The sequence below is a fragment of the Nannobrachium achirus genome, assembly GCF_963921795.1.
Source record: "Nannobrachium achirus genome assembly, chromosome: 20".
NCBI classification, from domain to species: Eukaryota; Metazoa; Chordata; class Actinopteri; order Myctophiformes; family Myctophidae; genus Nannobrachium; species Nannobrachium achirus.
In genome coordinates, this window is record NC_137827.1 from 28,702,289 (window position 1) to 28,722,906 (window position 20,618).

The following is a 20,618-nucleotide window of genomic DNA, read 5'->3' on the forward strand; positions in this document are numbered from 1 at the left end:
GGCTGCAACGGTTAATCAAACTAATTAGTTTAATCAATAATAAAGAATAATAAGACTCAAAAATGGCAAGAAAGCAGATCTACAAGTTCACTATGCAACGTGAGTTTATAGATTGTCTCTTTTTTTGCTTGGCACTGATGTACAACAAGGGGATTATAAAAAACTAAATTCATTTGATTGATTGTTCTAAATCTACATCTAAAAACATCAAAAAGACACTCTTGATTGATTAATTAATCGAAGATAATGGCTAGTTGCAGCTCTAGTTCTATTCCTGTTTTTGACATTCTTACTGAGCATCTTCTCCCTGCAGGACTACATCCCAGTGGAGCAGGAGGAGTTGAGGGACTACGTGAAGGCCCGTCTGAAGGTCTTCTACGAAGAAGAACTGGATGTTCCTCTGGTGCTGTTCAACGAGGTGCTTGACCATGTCCTCAGGATTGACCGGTGAGGAACAACTTCCAGCCTATGCTACTGTTTACCGGTTTAGCATGGTTCGAGAATTGAAATAAGAGTTGGGTTATTAAAATTGGTGATTGCTTATTATGGCTCTAAACATTAATATACATGAAACGATTTGTGGTTATTTTCTGTGTTCAGAGTCGATCTCAAGTTCGTTTTTGATTACATTTTGTAATTTTTTTATGCTTCATTTTAGACATGATACTGTCTAAAATGTAGAGAAACAGGAAACCATGTGTAGAAAGCAAACACGGTCCCCTTTGCTCGCCACTAGCTGATCCACCAGGCAGGCACCCCATCTTTTGTGTTGTGTCAGTCTAAAGTGCATTTCCTTTTTCCCCATCTAGAATCTTCCGCCAGCCCCAAGGTCATCTCCTGCTGATCGGTGTGAGCGGAGCGGGAAAGACCACCCTGTCTCGCTTTGTAGCCTGGATGAATGGTCTAAGCGTGTATCAGATCAAGGTTGGTGTCCCTGCTGTTTGTTTAGGTCAAGACCTGTACTTGTGTGATTCCTTCTATGGTCTGAGCAATGTCCGTGTGTGTGTTTAGGTGCACAGGAAATACACAGGAGAGGACTTTGATGAGGACCTGCGTACAGTTCTGCGTCGCTCCGGTTGTAAGAACGAGAAGATTGCCTTCATCATGGATGAGTCCAACATGCTGGACTCTGGCTTCCTGGAGAGAATGAACACCCTGTTGGCCAACGGCGAGGTAACATGGTGTCATTTTCGTCTTTTACTTATTATTTCACGTAGGCAGGTCATTGTTAAAATGGTGAAAATGTATTGACTAAAATTTTGGTTGATCTGTGATATCACACTGTTGCTTGATAATATATGTGTTACGGGGAAGCCGTGCCCTATAGACTAAAGAGGGAACATACACGCAATTCACACTACACAGGTGCTTCCAATTATCATGAAACATCAAGCCGGCTTGGAAGTGTTCGTTCATGAACATTAGTGTGGCATGTTGTTCATCATCCTCTGTAGTCTGTACTGCCCCATGCATTTTACTGTTTTAGGAATTTCTATGTATTGAATATGGTTCAAGTTAGTACTGATCACATCAACTGTCGCTCCCCTGCAGTGCTGGCATTCCTCTGTTGATTGTGAGGAAGGTGCCAAGTGCAATATAGGAAGAGGGGTGTTCAGGTTTTGTCTTGTATGAATAGTCTTGTGAAGGAAGACTCAAGACTGTCAAACCTCTATCACATGAGTGCGTAACGACTGTGCGTTACTCCATGTTGACGTGTTTGCGTGCATTCCTCAGGTGCCCGGCCTGTTTGAGGGAGACGAGTATGCCACCCTGATGACCCAGTGTAAGGAGGGAGCGCAGAAGGAGGGCCTGATGCTGGACACCCATGAGGAGCTGTACAAGTGGTTCACCAGCCAGGTGATCAGGAACCTCCATGTGGTCTTCACCATGAACCCCTCTTCAGAGGGCCTGAAGGACAGGGCTGCCACCTCACCTGCCCTCTTCAACAGGTACCCCAATACATGCTCTGTGTTACAAATGGATAAATGAACACTTTTACTGTGTATTCACTATATGATTCGAGTCTTAAGACCTAAGACTGGTTCTATAAAATGTCTTCTAAATCCTAACAGTTTTCTGAAAAACATGTCAAGGACCACCAAATTATATGTATTTGGCTACGGACCCCCCGTCTCAAAATATTTTGTTCCAGGGACCCCAGAAGCAAAGATTTTAGTTTAAAATGTTGTATTTAAAATATATATATTCAAAGATTTGCACAAACTTTCAAAAATAGCACATCTACAAGCTTGTATGTCTGCTATTTTGAATAGCCAAAGTCGAAAACGGTCTTAATGGGTTAACTGATACCAAGGCCTTCACCTCCTGTGCCAGGTGTGTGCTGAACTGGTTTGGTGACTGGTCAACGGAGGCCCTTTACCAGGTGGGCAAGGAGTTCACCATCAAGCTGGACCTGGAGAAACCCAACTGGAAGGTGCCCGATTACATGCCCGTCATATACGACAAAATGCCCCAGCCACCCAATCACCGCGAGGCCATCGTCAATGGATGTGTGTTTGTGCACCAGACACTGCACCAGGTAGGACTCTTTTATCCATGTATTGGCAGGACTGAGATAATGTTTTGTATGATCAAGTTAATATGTATGGTTTCATGATGTGGCATGGTAACATATGTGTAGTAAACAAATTTATATTTTTAGTTTTAGCTCTTTTGTCCTTTTTTGCTATGGGGAAAAAAATTTAAAATGTTTAAAGTGTTGATTTACTAAATACATAAATCTTTACAAATAAATTGTGATTGCAGTCTCTGTTAATATGCTGTATACTGTACATCTGAGGTGTTCACATAGCCTGATGTTGATCCCTTTTAGGCCAACAACCGCTTGGCAAAGCGTGGCGGTCGCACCATGGCCATTACTCCTCGCCACTACCTAGACTTCATCAACCACTATGCCGACTTGTTCAACGAGAAACGCAGCGAGCTTGAGGAGCAGCAGATGCACCTCAATGTTGGTCTCCGCAAGATCAAGGAGACAGTCGATCAGGTAACGCAGATCCTGTGAAAATAAAGATGATCTTTGTTTTAGTTTTTTGGTGTGCATCAGCTGTCTTGACCTCAAGTTCATTTGAACTTTGTTTGCTTCAACCGAGAAGCGCTGTGGCTGTTTGATCACAGTGTCTGCCTAGAACCGGTCGATCCTCTGCGACGGTCTTATACTTAAAGTGTTCCTCCTTGTCCAAAGGTGGAGGAGCTGCGTCGTGACCTCAGGATCAAGAGTGAGGAGCTGGAGGTGAAGAACCTGGCTGCCAACGAGAAGCTGAAGAAGATGGTCAAAGACCAGCAGGAGGCTGAGAAGAAAAAGGTAACCGTTGAGTTTCAAAACAATCTCAGATACTACACAGTAAACTCCTAAGTGTATACTACAAGGTTAAATTAACACTCAGGATTGTCTTTACATTTGTTTGTCTCTATGGTGATTTCAGGTGATGAGCCAGGAGATCCAGGAATCTGTGTACAAGCAGCAAGCGGTGATCAAGGACAAACAGTTGAGTGTCAAAGAAGATCTGGACCAAGTGGAGCCTGCTGTCATTGAGGCTCAGAATGGTATATTTTACCTTTTCACTACATAGTTTCTCTTTGAATTGGTCTGTAATACTGTTACATATCTACAGTTAGGGTAGAGTATTGTCTATGTGTTGAAAATATTTCAATGGATCACATTAAGTTTTTCTTAGTGTTTTGTTGTAAGCATTGTTAGTGCTGAATTTTGAGCTACAGTACATTCCTCTCTGAGCTTTTTCTCTCCTTTCTCCCTTCATGAGAATGTTTCCCATTGTCCAGACAAAGTCATCTTTGTCAAGAGTTAGACATCTTTTCTTCTTTTTCTTACACTCACATCCCCTCTTCATCGTTGCGCCTTTACCCCTCCTAATCCTCATCTGCCTCCACTTGGTGCCGATAGCTGTTAAGTCCATTAAGAAGCAGCACCTGGTGGAGGTGCGATCCATGGCCAATCCCCCGTCGGCCGTGAAGCTGGCCCTGGAGTCCATCTGTCTGCTCCTGGGGGAGTGCACCACGGACTGGAAGCAGATCCGTTCCATCATCATGAGGGAGAACTTCATCCCCACCATCGTCAACTTCAATGCTGACGAGATCAGGTGAAATGAAAAGACCTCGATACAATGATTCACTAAAAGTGTTCTCTCTCTTTCTCTCTCTCTCTCTGTCTCTCCTCCACTCCAACTTCCCTCCTTTCCTCCAAACACACACTTACCCTGCCTTTAGCGGTGAGCTCTATAAAGCGGCAGCACCTTGTAGAAGTGCGGTCCATGACCAACCCGCCAGCGGCGGTCAAGCTGGCCCTGGAGTCTATCTGCCTGCTGCTGGGCGAGGAGACCAGTGACTGGAAAAAGATTAGACAAGTTATTATCAGTGACAATTTCATCAGCAGCATAATCAGCTTTTCCCATGAGGGAATGAGGTACCGCGGTCGGACCGTCTCAACCTGTCTGTCTACCTAGATTTCAGATGGACTAAAAAAATCATATTCTCAATCAGTACATTTGTTGATCTGTGATTACGGCTTGATAATGCCAATGGGTTTCTGGTTCGCTGGGTGGACAATTGGCATATGCCGACTATTATCTAGGGGAATTGATGAGAGGGGGGGGGGAACTATTTGTTGATCATTATTTGTTGTGATTTTCTTAATGGGTTTGAATAATCCTGTCCACACCAGCAGCTGGCCAGGTATGACTTCTGGCCATGCATAATTACAAGATTTATCTCTTGATTCTGTTCAAATTAATCCTTAGGTCATATTCAAAATAAATACAACTCTACAGTCTCATACCTACACATGTATTCTGTTCTTTGAAAAATTAAAATCAGCAGTTAATTACGCTTTACAGCTGTATGTATGTACTATAATCTTGCTGATATCCAACATCACTTGTGTTAATTCCAGCGATTCAATCCGTGAAAAGATGAAGAAGAACTACATGTCCAACCCAGGGTTCAACTATGAGCAGGTTAACAGGGCCTCTCTGGCTTGCGGGCCTATGGTTAAATGGGCCATCGCTCAGGTAAATGAGGCCTGTGGTCACTGATGCGTCATTTATGTCAGTGGTTCTCAACCTTTTCAGGCCGCGACCCCCCAAATAATCATAGTTTAACTGGGGACCTCCCATCCTGACGAGCACTAAGAGTTGAGGCATTATATTGTATATAAAACAGTTCTATTGTGAAAATGGCAGATCTACTATAGATCGGCTATTTTCACAATTTCTGCCTCTAATATTTGACAATTTGGCCAATGTTTAATTTGTCATTTTAAGAGGTATTAAAAAGTCCTTAAACTTCACTTTAGAAATGTGCAGATACCCTCTATTTGTTTGAGAGAAAAACAATGAGAAAACAATGTTGCACATTAAGTTAATCATCTGGGGACTCCCCACCACAGGTTGAGAACCACTGATTTATGTGAATATCTGTTCAATTAGCCCAAAGTCCAGAATTTCTCCCAGTGTATTTAGTTAGCAGACTTGTTTTATCTGATTATTATTATTTCTTTTTTTGTGACGACTCCTCAACATACCTCCACTCTCTCCTACACAGCTGAACTACGCTGACATGCTGAAGCGCGTGGAGCCCCTGCGTAACGAGCTGCAGAAACTGGAGGACGACGCCAAGGACAACCAGACGCGGGCAGAGGAAGTGGAGCAGATGATCAGAGACCTGGAGTCCAGCATCGCTCGCTACAAGGAGGAGTATGCTGTCCTCATCTCAGAGGCTCAGGCCATCAAAGCTGACCTGGCTGCAGTGGAGGCCAAGGTAAATGCTCATCCACATCCAGTCGAGCCTTCAATGTTTTCAGGCCAAGGACCCCTTAGCTGAGAGAGAGATGAAGCAGGGACCCCCACTACATATTATATAAATGTTTGGTGCAGATTTTCATCGATAGAGATAGATTCATAGACATGTTTGACTGGCACTGTCATCAGTCTATGTTGGATTCGTGTTTTTGGTTAACTTGACCTTTCACTATGTACTTGGTCTGCTCTTTCTTTTACCTCTACACCAAACCTATTTGCCGAAAAGATCTGCTATTTTTGGCTAAAGTTCTCCTCAGAATAGGGATGCGAGTGTTCAAGTTGTTAATTTAAAAGAATGATCCTATCACAAAGATTTGGCGTCCCCCCTGTTGTAACTGAGGACCCCCTAGGGGTCCCGGACCCCCTGTTGAAGACCTCTGCGTTAGGAAAATGTATCATGTGTAGCCACACAATCAGGGTTCACATTATCGCTGATACAAATACAGTACAGTTATTGTTGTGTGTTGCACCGCACGTCTAAAGCAAAAGACGTGTAGACATCATAGTATCTGATGTCTACACGTTTGTAAGTCCTGCCTGCATACTGCTCTGTGATTACACTAAAAGGTCTGGTGTCCCCTTTTCTTACCTTTTACTCTTCTGTGTTCTGTTCCCAGGTGAACCGCAGCACAGCTCTGCTCAAGAGCTTGTCAGCAGAGAGGGAGCGCTGGGAGAAGACCAGCGAGACCTTCAAGAACCAGATGTCCACCATCGCCGGGGACTGTCTGCTCTCTGCCGCCTTCATCGCCTACGCCGGTTACTTTGAACAGCAGATGAGACAGAACCTGTTCACCACCTGGTCTCACCACCTGCAGCAGGCCAACATTCAGGTACTTAGCACTATAGCATATAACATTTCAGTTAATGCGGTGACACTGAGCTCCACTGAGATACATTTGACCAAATTACACATCGATAAGGCCATCTCTTAATGAGAGGCCTAAATCTTTAGCATGCCTAACAGCCTTTCTCCTGCATGTCACTGCCAGTTCCGTACGGATATCGCAAGGACCGAGTACCTGTCCAACGCTGATGAGAGGCTCCGCTGGCAGGCCAACTCTCTCCCAGCTGATGACCTCTGCACTGAGAACGCCATCATGCTGAAGAGATTCAACAGGTTAGTGTTTGTTCAAGGTGAAAAAAAACAACAACAAAAACACCACATGCCTTGGGTTGATCTAACAACGCTGATGTCTCCCTGTCATCTCCAGGTACCCTCTGATCATCGATCCATCAGGCCAGGCCACAGAGTTCATCATGAACGAGTACAAGGACCGCAAGATCACCAGAACCAGCTTCCTGGATGACGCCTTCAGGAAGAACCTGGAGAGTGCTCTGCGTTTTGGAAACCCACTGCTGGTCCAGGTAAAAGCCCCTGCGAACTTGAGCTTGGCGTTTAACGGTTGTAGATGTTTTCCTTGCTTGCTTCATCCTTTCACCATTCTGTTCTCCTCCCCTCCTGGTTTCCTTCTCTCTGTCAGGATGTGGAGAGCTACGACCCCATCTTGAACCCGGTGCTGAACAGAGAGGTCCGCAGGACTGGAGGACGTGTCCTCATCACCCTGGGAGACCAGGACATTGATCTGTCACCTTCCTTTGTCATCTTCCTCTCCACACGCGACCCAACAGTGAGTCTGATTTGTCATTTGGCTTTACATCTGTCCAATTATTATGCCTTCAATAGACGTCATACCACATCCTCCATTTTATTATTAAGAACATCATCTGTTCCGAATACGGCATATACGTATCTAAATTAAGCCTTTGCGGCTAAGCTTTGGTTTACCTGGGTTTTAATCCGTGCAGGTTGAGTTCCCTCCAGACCTGTGTTCTCGTGTGACCTTCGTCAACTTCACGGTGACACGCAGCAGTCTGCAGAGCCAGTGTCTGAACGAGGTCCTCAAGGCTGAGAGGCCCGACGTGGATGAGAAGCGCTCAGATCTCCTCAAGCTTCAGGGTGAGCGACCGTTAAAAGATCACTAATACAGCAGCTATAGATTATTACTAAGTGGAAAGAAAGTGTGCTCTATCATGCATTAAAGTCGTCACTTGAAGTATAATGAATGTCCAGGACTTGGCCTCTGTCAATGCCAGGAATACCTTAAGAATTGCCACTAATACAGTGTAGATGCTTCAAGGACATCAGGACATTGCATTTTCATGTCAAGGACTCCCACTTTGATAGGCATTAGGCCACCGGCCTAAGTTATTGATCAGATGTGGGCATTTTCCCCACGACCCAGCGTGTTAATTTTAATGATGAATTAATCGATTGTTCCCACTTGGATCAATGGAACTAACATAGTATACTTGGAGTTTTCAGGTTAGATTATTTTGGACTACCATTAAAATCTTAAGTGTTTGACTAATCATTTGGCCCCCGGCCCGCAGGTTTAGAATGGTACCGTTAGATGACGGAGAGCGTGCGTGTGTGTGTGTGTGTGTGTGTGTGTGTGTGTGTGTGTGTGTGTGTGTGTGTGTGTGTGTGTGTGTGTGTGTGTGTGTGTGTGTGTGTGTGTGTGTGTGTGTGTGTGTGTGTGTGTGTGTGTGTGTGTGTGTGTGTGTGTGTGTGTGTGTGTGTGTGTGTGTGTGTGTGTGTGTGTGTGTGTGTGCGTCCCAGGTGAATTCCAGGTGCGCCTTCGCCAACTGGAGAAGTCCCTGCTGCAGGCACTCAATGAGGTCAAGGGTCGCATCCTGGACGACGACACCATCATCACCACCCTGGAGAACCTGAAGAAGGAGGCGGCCGAGGTCACCAGGAAGGTGGAGGAGACGGACATCGTGATGGCCGAGGTGGAGGCGGTGTCCCAGCAGTACCTGTCTCTGTCCTCTGCCTGCAGCAGCATCTACTTCACCATGGAGTCCCTCAACCAGGTCTGGACACACACACACACACACCCTCACCAGGGGTGTCGCACCAAATTGTGGGCCCTGGGTACAAGGATTCACTGCGGCCCCCCCATGAATGTTCTTCAGAGGGGGAGGGGGTTTAACCCATTTAGACTGCGAACACATTACGCATTATTTTGCGCTTTGACTATTGAAAAATAGCAGATATACAAGCTCACAGCGCAGCACCGAGTGCCGCCCTGTGAGCTTGTATATCTGCCATTTGTAGATCTGGTATTTTAGAAAACTTGTGAAGACTTGTTTTTTGCACCTAATGTCCTCTCACTCACTCATACATACAAACCACAACATAACCATGTGACGCCCATTGGCCAACCATGCCATGTTTCTCCGCCTCTTCAGATGCACTTCCTGTACCAGTACTCTCTTCACTTCTTTCTGGACACGTACCACACAGTGTTGTACGAGAATGCAGACCTCAGGGGCATCGGTGACCACACCCAGAGACTTGACCTCATCACCAAGGACCTGTTCCAGGTATTTAATTAAGCCGACTGATTCACGCTGTAAAATGCAGCAGAAGCGCGCTTAGTCCACTGGTTCTCAATAGTGATGTCTTGGGGTCCTTGAGGGATTTTCCGGGGGAATTTACCTAATTTATTTGTTGTCTATAAGTGGGGTTCTGTGGTCAAATGCATTACTTTCAGGGTAATTGATATGAAAATGTTGGAGAACCACTGGCTTACACCATATTAATGTTTCTGTATAGGTGGCGTTTAACCGGGTGGCAAGAGGGATGCTACACCAGGACCACATCACGTTTGCCATGCTGTTGGCTAGGATCAAGCTGAAGGGCATGACCAAGTAAGATGGAGATGCAAACACTGGCATACTGCTCTCTTCATCTTCCAACAGTTTGTTTTAATAGTAGTCCGATTTTATCATTTGTGCTTGTATGTAAACTAAACTTCCAAACCGTGATTCTCACCATTACAAACAAAATCCTCTTTCACAGTGAGCCCTCGTACGACGCGGAGTTCAATCACTTCCTCCGTAGTAAGGAGATCGTGTTGACAGGCACGAGTGTGCCTAAAGTGAAGGATCTGAAAACTGAGCAGTGTGAGGCCATGGTCCGCCTCAGCCGAGTGCCGGCCTTCACAGACATTGTGGAAAAAGTCCAGGCTGATGAGGTAAAGCCCAATTCATACTTGTGGGGTATTGTTTATGTCTGCACTTGCCGGAATCTACAAGCAGTCTTAAACTGAAACATTTCAGGGCAAACATATATTTTTCTTTGAATGTAAATGAATAGTGACATTAATCGCCCTTTATCTATGTTGTTGTGACATCAGCAATTCTTCATGTGGATGGAGAGTAACACCCCTGAGCTGTCCGTTCCTTATCTATGGACAGAGGAGAAGCAGTCCTGTGAGTAAAATCGCACACCATAACATTCTCAGTGGTCTGGACTCAGAAGTGATGCCTTTTCTAGTTCTCTACAACAGTGGTTCCAGGGACTCTGTGGGTTCCTCTAGGGGGGTCTAAATTGACCCATACACGTCTGTAACTCTGACAGTGTACAAATGGAACCAAATGAACCCTCACAGGTTCATTTGGTTCCATTTGTACACTGCCAGAGTTAAGGGGAGATCTTGAAATGTGAAAGTTTGAGAAACACTGCTCTACAATGACCTTTTCTAACCTGTGTGTACTTCCTGCTTAGCTTCCATTGGCCAGGCGGTACACCAGCTGCTGCTAATCCACGCCTTCCGTCCAGACCGCCTGTTGGCCATGTCACACATCTTTGTGTCCAGGGTGCTCGGAGACAGCTTCTTGACCGCCATCGATCAGCCCCTGGACCTGGCTAACATCGTGGATAATGAGGTTAATACCCTTGTTCAATTAATTTAATGGGGGGCGTAGGTGCTGAAGTGGAGAGCTCAAAATGCAGCGTGGTGTAATGTGGCATACTACTTTAACTCTTTTTCTGCTATATTGAGGATTTAAGGATGTCTTAAACTGCCATCAAAGTAGCTTAAAAGTAGCTTAACTTTGTGATGTTATAGAGAAATATCCATCCATTATTTCTGAAACGCAATCTTTTGTAAAATACAGTCGTATTTTCATCTGTCAAAACAGACGGCTGGGTGCAGCCATTTGCAATGAACGAGGCTCACGAATGTCCCTTGCTTGCACCACTAGTTTAGAGCATAGAAATAGAGAAACTAGATCCAGCCATAGAAAACGGCCAGGAAAGTGATTCCGCCTCCATTGATGTTTATGTGTGGTCGAGATTTGAGACCACCCCTCATCTGCTCACAGTGCTCAGACAGGGTAAAGAACGAACAAACGGCCGCTCGCTCATGGCAATGCGCTTCTTGAAGAATCATAGCGGTAAAAGAGTTAAAAGCTCCCATACTGTGTGTATGTACACGCACACGTATGCACACGCAGTCACGCACATTCAAAATTCACCTGAATCTCAGTTTTCACTCGGATTCCCCTGTATGATTGTCTCTCTCTCTTACCTGTGTAGGTGAAGCCCAGTACTCCAGTTCTGATGTGCTCTGTGCCCGGTTACGATGCTAGCGGCCTGGTCCGAGATCTGGCAGCAGAACAGAACAAACACATCACTTCCATCTCTATCGGTAAACGGACACGTTGTACTCCTCAGTAAATAAATGCTCTGATCCTACTGACTACATCAATGAGATGATAAGGACATTATATACATCTTTCTTCTTCTCTCTCCAAAGGTTCTGCCGAGGGCTTCAATAAGGCTGACAGAGACATCAATACTGCTGTGAAGTCTGGCAGGTGAGTAATGTTCCCTAAGATGTGTGTTGATCTACTCAGGATGTCCAGTCCTATCCTAACGGTTCTCCTCCTGCAGGTGGGTGCTGTTGGAGAACGTCCACCTGGCCCCTGGCTGGTTGATGCAGTTGGAGAAGAAGCTCCACTCCATGCAGCCACATGCTAGCTTCAGGCTCTTCCTTACAATGGAGATCAATCCCAAGGTAAACTTTATCACTCTTGATTTGCATTCAGTGATTATCAACAGTTATAACAGTTACAAATTCATGAACACTTTTCACAGTTTTCCTTTATATTCTCTTGAGTTTCACTTCTAATGACGTTTCTTCGATTTGTTTGTTCCTGCCAGGTGCCAGTGAACCTGTTGCGTGCCGGTAGGATCTTTGTATTTGAACCTCCTCCAGGTGTAAAGGCTAACATGCTCAGGACTTTCAGCAACATCCCTGTGGCACGCATGTGCAAGGTAACAAAAAACCTTAATGACATCAATGCTGTCCTCCAAACCTTGTTTGTCTGTGTTATTCAACCTTTTCCTCAAAGATGGATCATCGTTGCTCACCTGTTTTTGTCCATCTCCTTCCAGGCCCCCAACGAACGAGCACGTCTCTACTTCTTGCTGGCCTGGTTCCATGCTGTCATCCAGGAGCGCCTGCGCTACGCCCCGCTGGGCTGGTCCAAGAAGTACGAGTTTGGAGAGTCTGATCTGCGTTCTGCCTGCGACACTGTGGACACCTGGCTGGACGACACTGCTAAGGTCAGACAGACCAGACTTGCCATGACATGACGCACATCAAATCTGACAACTTGGCATTGATAAAACATTAAATGTGCATGGATTAAATATCCCTCACAACACACGCACAGGGTCGTCAGAACATCTCCCCAGACAAGATCCCATGGGCGGCCCTGAAGACCCTGATGGCCCAATCCATCTACGGTGGCCGCATCGACAACGAGTTTGACCAGCGGCTACTCAACACCTTCCTGGACCGCATCTTCACCACTGGCAGCTTTGACAGCGAGTTCAAACTGGCCTTCAAAGTGGATGGACACAAGGACATCAAGATGCCCGACGGCATCAGGTCAGTGGATGCTGCTTCTGCCACAGGGGAATAAAGGGGTAGTAGTTAGATTATTGTGTTTGTAGTTTATTTGTAGATCCTTGTGTGTAATAAGTTACAGAAAATCTGCCAAAGCATTTCCTGCTTACAGCACTTCTCAAGTGCTTTGCTTAGAGATTTGCAGATAATGCAGCAATAAAACGAATAACTTGGAAATGCCAGACACTGATAATTAAAAAGATACCTAATACGTTGTTTCTAATCATGTTTTCCAGACGCGAGGAGTTCATACACTGGGTGGAGATGCTTCCCGACACCCAGACTCCGTCTTGGCTCGGGTTGCCTAGCAACGCCGAGAAGGTCCTGCTCACCACTTTTGGTATGCCTCGGTCAACCGCTGTCGTCTCTGGAAATCCTATATCTCATTCTCCTTCCTCACCCGTTATGTGATAATATGTGGTTTATTAGTGTGGCTCTTTCACAGGCATGGAGTGGACTCTTCTGGGAGAGGCTTTTGTTTAATTCACGAATCTCATTTCATCCCATCTAACATTAAGTGTTTTTGCTTAGACAGATTTCTGGGAGTGGAGTGTTTGTGAACGTGTTGGCTAAACAGGTTTCCGGCAGGATACTATTTGTCTGTCTGGACTTAAAACATCTAACTGTTCTTTTGTCTAGATTCCCCTCTTCCATCCATTCCTCTGGTTGCCTCTTCTCCATAGTTTGTGCTGATTTTCATAGCATTCCCTCCCATCCGAGTTTTCCATAGCAGGCTCATAGCCATACTGTGTGGAGGTGTTCTGTCCAAAGGAAGAGCTGTGCGGTGTGTCTCTCCTCACCCTCCAGCAGCTGTATTTCACATCCGTCATGTCATTTCGCTCTGACACTGACCCCAGATCAGATGCCCAAACGCATCCGACCCCTTAAGTTCCACATCACATCCCCTGTCCCCAGGAATGATTAGCATGCCTCCCACGGTTGAACCTACAAAGCATCCATCCATGTGTTCACCCCCACCCCTCCATCCTCCTTGAACCACTTGATTTTCACTTTATCTTATCATTCCCTCTCCATTGTTTCGGTGGTGTTTTATTCCTGTCACATTATGTTTGGAATCTGCTTCATTTCAGCATGTACCGGAAGAGCCACTGTCTTTCTTTATAAAATATTAATTTTGATGCAAATATCCGTGACGATATAAGTCATGTTATGTTTGTGCCTGAAGCCATTTTTGTCTGTGATCCTACTGCATGCACCCTAATTCCATTTTTGTGTGACTGGCTTAACTGCTTATGTTTTAGATCCACAGCAGCACTTATTAAACGTCCAGAGGCAAAGCAACCTGTGTCTTTGTTCCACAATTAATTTATTTTTCCCCCACCTCCCTACCTCCCACGCCTCGCCCCCACCTCCCTCCTTGCTCACTGGCTCCCTCTGCTGGGCTGGGCAGGCATTGACATGATGGGTAAGATGCTGAAAATGCAGATGTTGGAGGATGAGGATGACCTTGCCTACGAGACCGAGAAAAAGCAGCGCAGCACGTCCACGTCGGACACCCAGCCAGGATGGATGAGGATCCTTCACACCACCTGCCGCAATTGGCTTCAGCTCATACCTCAAGCAGTCAACCCCCTCAAACGCACAGTGGAGAACATCAAGGTAACTGGAAGCATGGGAGACGGTGGGTGGCGGGCTGAAGTTGGCTTGGCTTCTCCGCGTGCAAGCCTTCTCCACTTCCTATTTGTCAGTATAGCTATTCTGGTTTGGTGCATTTTACTGCAGCAAATATTTGTGTTATATGCTGCCTTGTTTCACACTTGTCTTTACGGTTGAAGAGTGTTTATTTTATTTAAGTTGATGTTTTCTACCCCAACACACACTCACTCTCCAGGATCCACTGTTCCGCTTCTTTGAACGTGAGGTGAAGATGGGAGGCAAGATGCTGCAGGACATCCGTCAGGATCTGTCAGATGTGGTGGCGGTGTGCGAGTGCAAGAAGAAGCAGACTAATGATATACGCACACTCATCAATGACCTTGTTAAAGGTAAAATGTTTTTACCTTTTTATAGGTTCACTGGGTATATGGAGAGGAAAACAACGTATGTTCCCTCCAGATTTTTTTAGGGAACATAACTACCTGCTCCTTTTATAGTATAGTTTTCCAGTTTTACTCAGTGGAGCTTGTCTGTCTCCCCAGGCATTCTCCCTCGTAGCTGGTGTCGCTACACCGTCCCTATCACAACGACAGTGATTCTGTGGGTGGCAGACTTCAGTGAGAGAATCAAACAACTGCAGCAGATCTCCCAGGCAGCAGCCAGTGGGGGCGCTAAGGAACTTAAGGTATGGCAGTCCTTGTATAAAATGTTACATTCAGACCTTAATTATTTTATAGAACAGGGTTCTTCAACGTTTTCAGGCCAAGGACCCCTATGCTGAGAGAGATGAAGCAGGGACCCCCGCTACATATTGTATAAATGTGTGATGCAGATTTTCATCGATTTCATAGAATCTATCTATGAAATAGATAGACTTGTTTGACAGCACTGTCATCAGTCTATGTTGGATTTGTGTTTTTAGTAAACTTGACCTTTCACTCTGTACTTGGTCTGCTTTTTTTTACCTCCACCAAACCTATTTGCCGAAAATAGCTGATCTGCAAGCTCTCAACGCCTCGTGCTGCGAGGTGTTGAGAGCTTGTAGATCTGCTATTTTGGGCTAAAGTTCTCCACAGAATAGGGATGGTTCAAGTTGTTAATTTAAAAGAGCGATCCTATAAGATTTGGCGGACCCCCTGTTGAAGACCCTTGGTATAGAACTTAAAAGGCTTGGGATCTCTTGAATAGCAGCAAGGTTTTTCCTCTCATGCAGTTGTTATGCTTTGCTTAAGCTCTTGTTTATGTCCTCTCATCATGTTTCCATTCCCACTCCCTTGTCGGCAGAACATCCATGTGTGCATAGGCAGCCTGTTTGTGCCTGAGGCCTACATCACCGCCACCCGTCAGTATGTGGCTCAGGCAAACAGCTGGTCTCTGGAAGAGCTGTGTCTGGAGGTCAATGTCACCACCGCCCAGGGCGCTGCACTGGATGCCTGCAGCTTCGGCATCAAAGGTCGGACAACCAGCATGTTTGCAGTACCCTAGAGGGGGTGGGGGATTAATGTTGTTGATGGCACGCAGGGTTGAATGGGGGAAACGGCTGACTGAATTGGGGAAAGGAAAACGTCCTTCACAGATTCTAGTAGCATACAGCAAGAGGTCTAATAGTTCTAGTTAATTATCAATGCTAAACTGCTACTGCCTGCCATTTACATATACATGTATTTGTCCTGATATGTCCTTATGTAGATTTTCTATTAAACTGTCCTAATGCGATCTACGTACTATGTCTCTTATAGGTCTGAAAATGCAGGGGGCTACTTGTACGAACAACAAGCTCTCCCTGTCCAACACCATCTCTACTGAGTTGCCCCTCACTCAGCTGCACTGGATCAAGCAAGCCAACGCTGAGAAGAGACACATGGTACAAAGCCAGAACATATCCAACTGGCACTAATGCTGGTCACAAGCCTTTTTTGGGTGGGAGGGGGACACACGACCCAGTGATGCCAACCAAAAACTGAAATGGTTACATTTACATTTTTCTCTTCCCTGCAGGTGACTCTGCCGGTGTATCTGAACTTCACAAGGTCAGACCTCATCTTCACTGTGGACTTTGACATCGCTACCAAGGAGGACCCACACAACTTCTATGAGCGTGGTGTTGCTGTTCTGTGCAACGAGTAGTTGGAAACGTCTTACTGTTGAAGTCTTATTTAACCGTACCTATTTAACCGTACTTAATGACCCATATTTAGCTATTAACCGTAATGTAGTCAAATCTAAAACATGTGTTTTCCAGTTCTGAATCATAGTTGGTAACCGTTATGGAACTGTAATCTTCATGCATCCATTTTCATTGGTTTGGAAAGTTGCTAGGAAGGTCTGAGGAAGTTGGCAGAAAATGATAAATGTTGAGGGAAGTCTAAGAAAGTAATGCAATGTTTTTATGAAAGAATCTGCATGTGATTTTATGATGGAACAACAATGGATAGATCGAAATAAACTGCATAATTCATTTACATGTAGTCTCTTGGTTATTGATCTTTTGGTGTTAAGTGTTTCTTGGGTTAAAGAATGCATGGTTTGCCTTTCTTTGGTCCATTGTTTTTCCATCCAGATAGACCTTGGGCTGTTGTCTAAGAAGAACCAGAAGAAAATATCTAATATCTATATTGGTCAATGTCCACAAAATCCAGGTAGCAATTAAATACGCACCTGAGGGTGCAAATGCTAGTATTTAACATGTCAAAAAGCAACACCTTGGTTGAGATCTGTTCCAGAGACGTGACCTATTATGTCTTCCAGTAGCCAGTGTGTCACCATTTCGGTCCTAAATAACACCCAACCACCCTAAAACCGGCTTTAATATTGCCTGTAAACTTCTGGGCATGGCCAGAGGATGGCTCCTAATGTTGGTGACCCCATGTCCTCTTGCACCAATCTTTATCGTTGTACATGTTTAATCTAGTTGAAATATTCAGAAGAACCATAACAATGTGGCCCCATTTACACTGGCAGCCAAATCCAGCCTGAATCAGATCTGCGTCCCATCCAGATTGGAATCTGATTTGTTCCTTTAAAACAAACCGATTCCAATCTGGATTTGGCTGCCAGTGTAAAAGGGGGCCTTTGAGTGACCCCAGTGGTGCGTTCGACCGTGTTACGCTATTGACGGTACGTATGACGTGTAGGGATGGGTATCGTCTGCGATACTATCGGGTATCGTTTCACGTAAAAACGAACGATACCTCGTTTCGATACTCTGGAACACACCCCTGGCCGGTCGCATCTGTAACAGTTGGGCTACTGAGAGTTTAATGACAGCTTTAGTAGGTGACACTCGTTACTGTGGAAAATAGCCGGCAATAGCCTATAATGTTTATTATGATGATTATCCAACGTCTATACTCTCCGCTCCACCATACTGTGTGATCATCATCACCTGCTCTACCGCTGCTGTGGTAGAGCAGTTAAACTTAAATAAAAAGTATTGAAAATGGTATCGATTAAAAGGTGAACGATACCCATCCCTAATGACATGCAGATTCTTTTGGGGAAAATGACCATTTCGACCATGTATGTCATGCAGGGAATGATTATCGATGTATGCCCTCAGACAAATCCACCGAGTGACCCCATAGCAGTTTTCTGTATAACCCTTCCTAAAGTCAAACAATCCTGACACATTTCCCCTGCTTTTACTTTCCGAAATCACTCCAAAGAGTGGAGATACTTCACCCTAGTATCAATGAGCCTTTAGAAGCAGCATGTACTCTAGGGCAGTGGTTCGCAACCTTTTCAGGCTGCGACCCCCAAATGTTTTAACTGGGGACCCGCCCACGAAGAGTTGAGGCATTACATTTTGTATAACACGGTTCTATTGTGAAAATAGCAGATCTACATGCTCAAGCAAGGCGTTGTGAGCATGTAGATCGGCTATTTACACAATTTGGCCAATGTTTCATGTCATTTTATAGGTATTAAAAAGTCCTTAAATTGTCACTTTAGAAACGTGCAGATACCCTCTATACACTTAAACTTTGTTGGTTTACTGTTGAGAGAGAAAACGGTGTTGCACATTAAGTTAAACATCTGGGGACCCCCCAAAATAATTTGGGGTCCCGACCCACAGGTTGAGAACCACTGCTATAGGGGCTGCTAATGTGGCTAGGCGAAAGGGTTATTCCCACCGGGATGGTAGTGTCCACACTGGATGCTACCATCCACTCCCATCCACTTCTTGCCTGGTGGGAATGACCCTTAATGCTTACTGAGATATCAATTGCAATACCCTGCCATGCATTGCTGACTTCAGAACATGCTACTTAGCAATATACATAACGTAATTAACAATGTGTTCCTATTTTGATAGAGGACAGTGGTATGGTATTGGGTAGAAAAATAGTACACAATTTGTTTTACTAAGTGCCTTGCCCACAAGCTTAAGATGCAAGATTATGTACAACACATTTAAAACTAAACCAATTCAAACTCTTAACCCATAATCATACATTATCGATGGTAGCTCAGATCACACACACTGTATAAAAAAGCCATATTTGATACAAAATAAAACACCGTAAATAACAAGCAGGATGGTCACTGACAGCCTGAAAAGGTTGAGGTTTTGTACCCATGGTCAGAAATTAGTAACTGACAGTGACACAAAATAGAAAGGTGGTACTATACTGACTGGAAAAATATATTAGTTTAGGATGTGTGACCTTATCAAATTAGAGTAGATAACCCATCAAATAATACATGTGGATAATCTTATTAACACAAAAGATTAAAGAGTTAAATTGCTTTGGCAGAACCAGTCATTTTATTTAATATAATCCGCCCTTACTTATGCAATTTAACATAAAATAGAACACAAATAATGCTTTAGATAAAACAAAGAATTGGTTGTTTGCAAAAGAAGAAAAAAAGGGTAAACTAAAGGAAGGAGGAAACAAAAATAAAGTGCCATTGTGTGAAGGCTGAATATTAATAGTGCATAATTGTCTCGAGATCAAGTCAGAATTGTGGCCTGACTTTGCCATGCAGGCTAGCTGTCACCCCAACACAGTTCAGAGAGAGACCCCATCTCCTTGCTCCTCTTCCATGTTGACACACTGCCTCTTCCTTGGCTCCTCCAACTCCACCACTTCTGCCCCTGGGAGAGCCAGCTTCCTTTTGTAGAGGGATCCCAGAGTGCAGGGGCTAGGGGATCTCTCAGAGGTGCCATCAGGCAGCTGGAATGATACCTCCCCCACAGGGGTGCAGGGGGTGGAGGATCTGGTGGTGAACACTCCCGAATCGTCAAATCTGCAGGGCACATCAGAATCCACAGACCCATTATGCACTGCCTGATCACCGAGCATCTCCCCTACAGGATCTGTGCAGCCACTCCTGTCAGTGAGAGAAGACGGAGCCTCCAGCTCACAGACCCACAGCTCAGAGTCACTTCCCGATCGCATCTGAACATCCGCGAGATGCTGTTGATGCTGGTCAGCATTGGGATCTCTCATCCCATCCCTCACTGACTCTCTGAGGGAAGCAGGAGCAGAGTGATGGTGGCTGAATCGCCTGCTCCGGCCCAAAAACCGACAACCTCCTATTCCCCCTCCCTGCTGCCTCGGTCGTCTGCTGGGGGTACTAGATTCATCAGAATCCTCTGAGCTACCATCGTAGGGGTCCAAAAACTACAATCACACAAACACACACACACAGAGCAGCATCAGTGTCTATACAACAGAACTGGATGGATTTAGACAGCCTGGTCAACCAAAGTTGGCATTGTACATTTCTGCAAACCACAAAATACGTTGAATGTTCATGTTTCTGCACCCAAATACTTTGCATATCAACATTTCCAGCTGCTCACCATGTCGACCCATTCCTAGATTTCCAAGTCAAGCACTATGTGCAATTTTGAAGTACATTATGATTGATTCCCATCGTATGCAACTTGAACAACGCTCAGTCACCAGCGCAGCTCTGTCAACAGCTTGGTGAGGGCCCTCACTCGACTTGCACCTCTCTTGGATGAGCCCCATACTCGCTTCTGAAGGTATGCCTGCCTTAACATTTTGAGATTGCATTTGTGGTTCTTTTTGCCCTAGTGATTGGGTTCGATTTATAAATTGAGAAGCTTACCTGAGCGTAACAGGGATGTCGTGCCACTGGCTTATGTGACAACAGCAAGGTCCTCTGAACAGTTCCACTCTCTGGGGCACTGCTCACACATCCCTGATCGTCAACAACAAGAAGTTTCAAACCGGGTTAGGGCTCTAAAAGTGGCTTTTACTTTGCGACAATCACAAAGCACTTGCTGGTTGATTTACAGTTGGGTTCACAATACTTCACATGGTACTGACTTGGACTTCGTCCATGTAGGCTATAATATTAGCTAATAATGCAGTGTAAATTAATACAGTAACATCAGCTGACTATGAAGATTCATGGATTGTAT

At 45.0% G+C, this 20,618-nt stretch overlaps 1 protein-coding gene across 2 annotated transcripts in view; it reads left to right on the plus strand.

The window, feature by feature from the left end:
* dync1h1 (dynein, cytoplasmic 1, heavy chain 1) overlaps nucleotides 1-16,635 on the plus strand; it is a 37,949-nt gene extending 21,314 nt beyond the window's left edge. The window contains exons 44-78 of one of the 2 annotated variants that reach the window (XM_080751448.1): nucleotides 314-447; nucleotides 810-924; nucleotides 1,012-1,173; nucleotides 1,735-1,949; nucleotides 2,335-2,539; nucleotides 2,834-3,007; nucleotides 3,206-3,325; nucleotides 3,447-3,567; nucleotides 3,926-4,121; nucleotides 4,931-5,048; nucleotides 5,581-5,796; nucleotides 6,455-6,667; nucleotides 6,827-6,954; nucleotides 7,049-7,202; nucleotides 7,319-7,465; nucleotides 7,644-7,794; nucleotides 8,458-8,711; nucleotides 9,090-9,224; nucleotides 9,457-9,551; nucleotides 9,703-9,877; nucleotides 10,040-10,115; nucleotides 10,411-10,571; nucleotides 11,224-11,335; nucleotides 11,444-11,504; nucleotides 11,581-11,704; nucleotides 11,851-11,964; nucleotides 12,085-12,255; nucleotides 12,366-12,583; nucleotides 12,838-12,941; nucleotides 14,013-14,221; nucleotides 14,454-14,607; nucleotides 14,761-14,903; nucleotides 15,503-15,671; nucleotides 15,958-16,082; nucleotides 16,217-16,635. In XM_080751448.1, coding sequence (XP_080607574.1) covers nucleotides 314-447; nucleotides 810-924; nucleotides 1,012-1,173; nucleotides 1,735-1,949; nucleotides 2,335-2,539; nucleotides 2,834-3,007; nucleotides 3,206-3,325; nucleotides 3,447-3,567; nucleotides 3,926-4,121; nucleotides 4,931-5,048; nucleotides 5,581-5,796; nucleotides 6,455-6,667; nucleotides 6,827-6,954; nucleotides 7,049-7,202; nucleotides 7,319-7,465; nucleotides 7,644-7,794; nucleotides 8,458-8,711; nucleotides 9,090-9,224; nucleotides 9,457-9,551; nucleotides 9,703-9,877; nucleotides 10,040-10,115; nucleotides 10,411-10,571; nucleotides 11,224-11,335; nucleotides 11,444-11,504; nucleotides 11,581-11,704; nucleotides 11,851-11,964; nucleotides 12,085-12,255; nucleotides 12,366-12,583; nucleotides 12,838-12,941; nucleotides 14,013-14,221; nucleotides 14,454-14,607; nucleotides 14,761-14,903; nucleotides 15,503-15,671; nucleotides 15,958-16,082; nucleotides 16,217-16,345 — 5,298 coding nt within the window. In that variant the 3' untranslated portion in view covers nucleotides 16,346-16,635. Of the gene's footprint in view, nucleotides 1-313; nucleotides 448-809; nucleotides 925-1,011; nucleotides 1,174-1,734; nucleotides 1,950-2,334; nucleotides 2,540-2,833; nucleotides 3,008-3,205; nucleotides 3,326-3,446; nucleotides 3,568-3,925; nucleotides 4,122-4,248; nucleotides 4,445-4,930; nucleotides 5,049-5,580; nucleotides 5,797-6,454; nucleotides 6,668-6,826; nucleotides 6,955-7,048; nucleotides 7,203-7,318; nucleotides 7,466-7,643; nucleotides 7,795-8,457; nucleotides 8,712-9,089; nucleotides 9,225-9,456; nucleotides 9,552-9,702; nucleotides 9,878-10,039; nucleotides 10,116-10,410; nucleotides 10,572-11,223; nucleotides 11,336-11,443; nucleotides 11,505-11,580; nucleotides 11,705-11,850; nucleotides 11,965-12,084; nucleotides 12,256-12,365; nucleotides 12,584-12,837; nucleotides 12,942-14,012; nucleotides 14,222-14,453; nucleotides 14,608-14,760; nucleotides 14,904-15,502; nucleotides 15,672-15,957; nucleotides 16,083-16,216 lie in introns of both variants that reach the window. The other variant, XM_080751449.1, reaches the window with a different exon arrangement.
* The last annotated feature ends 3,983 nt before the right edge of the window (nucleotides 16,636-20,618 follow it).